General features: G+C 33.9%; 1 protein-coding gene across 1 annotated transcript; it reads left to right on the top strand.

The window, feature by feature from the left end:
• The first annotated feature begins 4597 nt into the window (after positions 1 to 4597).
• LOC122060700 (peroxidase 28-like) lies at positions 4598 to 6259 on the top strand. The gene is made up of 3 exons (XM_042623811.1): positions 4598 to 4702; positions 5545 to 5710; positions 5808 to 6259. The coding sequence occupies exons 1-3, from the start codon at positions 4598 to 4600 to the stop codon at positions 6218 to 6220; spliced, it is 684 nt and encodes a 227-aa protein (XP_042479745.1). The 3' UTR covers positions 6221 to 6259.
• The last annotated feature ends 208 nt before the right edge of the window (positions 6260 to 6467 follow it).

Raw genomic sequence — 6467 nt, 5'->3', positions numbered from 1 at the left:
CACCCTCTGTTACCCAGAGCCTTTCCTTCCTCTATCTCACTCACTCTCCCTCCTCAATCCTCCCTTTCCACCTGGGCTGCATTTAAAAAAAAAAAAAAAAGCTCCCTGGCCAAAAGGCCCTTGTGCCAACATCGGGGCAATTAGAGATTGCACTTAAACATCAATATGGCGAAGGGGTGTCATTTCGCACCCTTTTTTTACTTAATTAAATTCCGTACTTAATACTCGTATAGCATTGGCATGTGGTATTGACAGAATTGTTTCTACCCAAAAAAAAAAAAGGGTATTGAAAGAATTGTCAACGCAGAGTAGGTTTATTGACTTTGCCTATGAGTTTCACGACTGGAGATGGCGTGGGCCCAAATCAATCCATCCCTCTCATAAGAAAAATAATGTTACGTTTTTTCATTTCCCTAACTCCATCTGCTTGACTTTCACCACAAAAAAATAATAAGAAAATAAATTAAAATAAATTAAAAATCCAACTGCTTGACCTGCAGGTCTGGTAGGAAAAATTTAAGTCAAAATATTAAAAACAAAATGGTAGAAGTCCAATAATTACGAAAGAGGAGAGAAAGTAAGACGGCTACACAAATGGGAATAAAATAGATAGAGAAAATTATTGAAGTAGACATGGTGAAATATGGATTTATTATAACATTTTGATAAATATATATATATATATATATATACTAGGAATTGAGATTAGAGCTTACAAATATAATTTAATCTCTCTTGCTGATTCGTAAAGGTATGTTTTGTCCTCATGTAAAGAAAAATTAAGGAAAAAAAAATGAAGTTGTCAATTAGATTTATATATGATAAAAAAAATTAATATTGTATTTGAAATTGATATTGTAATTTACAAAATACTTTAATTGCTCTGGCTGATTCGTTAAGGTCTATTTTGTCTTCATGTAAAGGAAAATGTAGGGAATACATTAATTAAAAAAAAAAAAATGGAAGTTGACATGGTGAACTATTAGGTTTATTGTATAATATATGACAATGAAAAAAAAAAAATATACACTAGGAACTAAGTTTAGAAATACATTTTTTAATGGCAAAAGTTCTTCGTCCATGAGCTGGCCCATATACCTGCAAAGGGTCAATCGAATAGTACGAGGAAGAATAACATGATAGGCATTTTTGCCTTTCATGGGGTGGTCATTTTTCCCCCTTTGTGTTGACGCAATAGACACACTCCTAGAAGGACTCTTTTTCTTGTACTTTAATCCCACTTGCTGATTGCTAAAGGTGTTTTTTTTTTCACTACAAATAGAGGAAAATGAGGGAAAAATTGATCTAAAAATAATAGGAAAAAAAAGAACATTTGTGATCATGATTATATAGCTAACTTAAAATGGTATCAGACATCTTCATTAAACTATTTAAATAGAATACCTTTGCCCTATCATATTTTTAATTCAAAATCCAAAGAATTTAGTTGAATAATCAAATCTAACCAATTAAACAATGGATTTAAGAATAAAAGTAGACCCTAGTTTCATCAATGTGAAACTAAGATGATGCATATGCCTTCACTTCGCTTGATGTAGATCATTTTTTTATTAATGTCATTGGGTCACAAATCAAAACTGTTGGGATTTGATCTATGTAAAAACTGGACTTGAACTAAATGCTCAATTATCACAGGTTTGATTTGGTTCTGTTTGATTACAAAGGGAATTACAGGGAAAGGAAGAAAAGTGAAATATTTTACTTTAAATTTCCCTTGCAACCCAAACATAGCCATTGGAATAAGAAAATGAGTCTTTTTTACGGAAAGCAAAATGATACTCCATTCTTGAACTATAAAGGTCCAAACTGAGCTTAAGATAAACTTTGTCAAATTACTATTCTATTGTAGGGAGATCGAAATCATATACCTTCTTTGTCTAGGTTCAGAAAATAATCCATATCCAATCTTTTGGAGGGGGTTTTCATTCATGCTTTATTATTATTTTTCATATGTTTTGTTTGATTTGGACTCTTTCTCCATAGCCTACTGAAGAATCTTTTATAAATCTGCTTCTCTTTGATATTAAAGAAAAATTTCCCTCCAATTCTTATTTGGAAAAAAAAAAAAAAAAATTTGAAAGGAGCCATTGACCTTTCCTTGTTTCATTTGGTTCAGCTTGCTTGCTTTAAGTAAAAATGTGTTTACAAATTTCATATAAATACTTGTAATCTAGTCAATTAAGCAATGAATTAACTAGAATAGGGACTCGTTGACTTGCACATAAGTATAGATGGATGATGCAAAAAATATACCCATATTTGGTGAAATCTTTATTTTCACATATTTTGTTGTTCTCCCAGTTTTCCCTTTTGTGTTTTACTCGAATCAATCCATGTACTCAACCCCATTAAGTTGGGATAAAGCTGAGTTTATTAATTTATTTTTTCTGAAGAGAGGTTTAGTAGTGATTTCTATTCTACTGTGGTGAAATGAAAATGAGGTAATGTTTGAAATACTACATTTAAATAGGCATCTCAGCTATAGGTATTTGAAGCGTTTTTTCATAGTTACTGTAATACACTACCTTCAAGAAACTACTTTTGGTGACTACAGGATTAGCAGTGACTACATTAATTGGGAAAATCCTATTGTAATCAAGTTCGTGAAAAAAAAAATATCTTTTTTGTCCTTTTATAACAAAGTTCCAAATTATTTTGGAATCAATTTTTTATCACTATATTAAATAAATTTTCAGAATAAAATAAAGACAATCAAAAGAAAATTAAAACTTCTATTTCGCTTTTCAGTTTTTTTTTTGCTACAAGTCAGGTAGATTATATTAATTAACGAATAAGAATGTACCAAAAGTTCAACATCAATGCATATCGGACGGGGAAATAAAAGGTTGACTTATATTTCACCTTCGGCATGGTTATCAGCAGAAGAAAAGAACCCACAAAACCCACTCTAGGACTCACTTACAAGGTTCTAAAACTTGGAATCGATCAAGGCCGATATTCATTCCAATACCAATCTGAATCTTCCTGGATTAAAAATGTATCAGACAAATTTACCCCTGTTTTTAATATATATATATTTTTAACTTTAGGCTGTATCCATGTATTGTGATAGGTCATTCGCTTCCACATGATATTAGAAATATAAGGCTGCAAAAATTGCCACTCTTGCAATGCATACCATGGTAATGATTTTTTGGAAACAGCCATTGTAACAGTCACCGAATCCGTCTCAATCCATAGATGGTCAATTCCCAGCCGTTTAGCAAGCATGATACCATGGATTAACCCAAATATTTCTGCTTCATGATTTGTTCTGATTCCTAGATAGGATCCAAAAAAATAAACAACGACAGAGTAATGATCTCAGATGACCCCACCAGCACCCGCTCTCCCAAGATTACTGATATTGTTCAGCTTGAACCACTTCTCATTCAAATCATAAATATGATAAATAAATATGTTAGAATTAAACTGAGTTTGAATTTATAGACAATTGTTTTAAACGAAACTATGTTTTTATGTAGTATATGATTAAAGGGAAAAAATAGTAATTTGTATGTGTCATGTTACAAGCAAATTGTGCCTAATTGTGCCTAATTGTGCCATGTTACAAGCAAATTTTACGGCCTTTCTCACTTTGGATAATTTTTGGGACTCGGTACTCTCTCTCTCTCTCTCTCTCTCTCTCTCTCTCTCTCTCTCTCTCTCTCTCTCTCTCGTACTCAGACAACTGATTTAAAATTGCTCCCTCTCCCCCATCTTTCTCTAGATTTATCTATCCCGACAGAGGGAATCTTAACTTTATCATAAATAAATAAACAAATAAAGACACAGGAAATCTTAAATAATCTTCTGCATTAGAATATATCGCCGTGGCCCGCAGGTTGGTAAATAAGACAAGATAAGGAAATTATTGTTGGGGTAATATTTGCATTATCGGATCTTATTTGTCTTTTTCTTGGTAAATTACTAGATCATGTTAGTCTGAATATCTTTTTCATCAAAAGATTATACCAATTAACAAAAAGGGAAAATTAAAAATATTAATGCCTGAAAACGAAGGATTTTGGATTTGGCTCCTCTGTGGCATAACACATATTTGACGCACATCCAACATCCAAATGCAGCCCAAGGCATTTCTGGGCATTAAATATGCGTCGAACACTGTGTTGTGCCACAGAGGAGCTCAATCCAATATATACGATCGATTATGATACACAATCATGCACAAAGCTATGAATGAAATGAAGCTTTACGGTGATGCACCTAATTCTATACTATGGCTTTGCGCATGATTGCCTCCAAAGGAGCGGCAATCTTTGCCACCTTCAATGAAATAGCCATTGCCCTTGAACAAACCAAATCAGCAAATGAAATACTTCGACAAGTGGAAACAGGGAACAATTCTCTTTTAGAAAATAAAATCTGATTCCTTTAGAGAAGCGTCTAGTCTACTGCTGATGGCTTTGTAGTATCTGAGCGTGGTTCTAAAATTTGGATCGGATTGATCAGTATCCATTGGAATAATCCATTTATTAGGCTCTTATCTTGGTGTTAAAACAAACTATGAGGCCCAATTCCAAGATTTTCTCTTAGGGGTACGATTAAGGCAGCAATGTTGTTGGGTGTTCACCATTTGTGGATTGAATCAGACTCTGAGGCAGTGGTCATGGTGGTGATGGCATGGTTGATTCCATGTTGCGTGTTGCTCAAGAATGCGGTATTCATACTCTTTCTTAGAGGGTATTCAATGGAAGTTGATTCATTGCTACAAAGAAGTGAATCCGATTGCTGACTTTTTAGCAAAATAGACTGCTATATTGGGATCTTCTATTATGTCTCCATCTCTTCTTATCTCGATTCAATCTGAAGTTAAGGTGGATGCTGAAAGAAAAACTAAATTTTGTTTTATATAAATTTATTTTGAAGAAGTAGAGGTTCTCCTCCCATACTGATGGCCATGTCGAAAGTGGAGGAGTGATTCCAAAATTTTATCCCTTTTCTCCGTAGTTATATCTAAAATTTTCAATTCACAGGTTGTACTTTTTTTTCCCTTCTTATTTTTAATAAATGACCCTTAGAAAAAAAATTTGATTTTTCTATGGTTATGGAGAATGGAAAAAAAAAAAAAATCCAAGATCATCCCCCCACCTTTGGCAAGGCTATCAGCAGGGGAGGAGATCCTTTACTCTAGCAAAGCTAAAAATAAAGGAAAAGAAATCTTAAGTATATTATCATTGGTGCAATCCTTCTCTCTTATTTCATTGGGCCAATCGGAGAGTGCAAGGGGTTTGCATATTCTAAATTATTATATAAATCTGGGACACACCGCTGGTGTACCATAAGCTAAAGCCCCTTGTGCCAATGTCTCTTTTCCCCTTTGAAATAATGCCTCATCCCGTGCTCTTATTGGTGTCACCCCACTAGCTTATTGTACACGAGTTGTGTGCCTATCACTCACTTCTCCATTGATATTAACCTATTTTGTTGTAGTGAAGTATTTATATATTATCTACCTAAAAAAAAGAAACCTTTATATATGCAATAATTGTGTACATATAGGGTGGAGGTTCTTTCTACAATGTGACAACTGGGAGAAGGGATGGAACAATTTCAAATAAGACCGAAGCTGAGCTTCTCCTCCCTCCTGCTGAGATATCAGTCACTGATTCCATTGCAGCATTTGGAAATCTTGGAATGAATGTTTCAGACATGGTTGCTCTCATTGGTATGCTTTCAACTTTTCATATTAATTATATATGATGTCTTAAAGTATTGGTTTAATGTATTTGATCAACTAATAATTGATTTCTTATGCTAATCAGGTGGTCACACAGTAGGGGTTGCCCATTGTTCTTCCTTCCAAGATCGTCTCTACAATTACAATAACACCGGAAAGGCTGACCCAACAATGGATTCAACTCTACTTGCCTCTTTGAAGACGACTTGTCCCCAGAATTCGACGGTCGATAACACAGCTAATCTGGATCAGAACACAGTCAGTTTGAATACTTTCGACAACTCCTTCTTCATGCAAATTCAAAAGAACAAAGGAATTTTGGGAATTGACCAAGAGATTGATTTGGATACTAGAACTAATGGCACTGTTTCATCCTTTGCCAGTAACAATAGTGTGTTCTTGGCACAATTTGCAACTGCCTTTGTCAAGATGGGAGCCACAAATGTCATTTTAGAGCCAGCAGGAGAGATTAGGCTAAATTGTCGATCCACTAATTAATATCTTTGCCCTCCTCCTACTCTTCCTAAGTGCAATTAACTAAATAACTATGTCTACTTCTTATTCACTGTTGGAATTTCTATCTTTGTTTCATCTAAGCTTTCTAGTATTCAAGTACCAATACATGTAACTGTACTTTTAATTGATTGAATAAGTCTTATTTCTGTTCATTGAATATGGGTTCCTATGCTGCTCCCTCTTAGTTATTCTAAATTAATTGTTGACATTACATTGGGTATTTACCTGA

Source organism: Macadamia integrifolia, chromosome 14 (genome assembly GCF_013358625.1).
Source record: "Macadamia integrifolia cultivar HAES 741 chromosome 14, SCU_Mint_v3, whole genome shotgun sequence".
In the NCBI taxonomy this organism is placed as follows: Eukaryota; Viridiplantae; Streptophyta; class Magnoliopsida; order Proteales; family Proteaceae; genus Macadamia; species Macadamia integrifolia.
Note: the sequence above shows the minus strand (reverse complement) of the source record. Positions and strands in the feature narration are given on the sequence as shown.

Excerpts from the sequence above, each read along its gene's own strand:
- LOC122060700 (XM_042623811.1), top strand. The coding sequence starts at position 4,598 with ATGTTGTTGGGTGTTCACCATTTGTGGATTGAATCAGACTCTGAGGCA. Across the intron at positions 4,703-5,544 it reads GCGTGTTGCTCAAGAATGCG|GGTGGAGGTTCTTTCTACAA; the intron begins GTATTCATACTC and ends GTGTACATATAG. Across the intron at positions 5,711-5,807 it reads AGACATGGTTGCTCTCATTG|GTGGTCACACAGTAGGGGTT; the intron begins GTATGCTTTCAA and ends TATGCTAATCAG.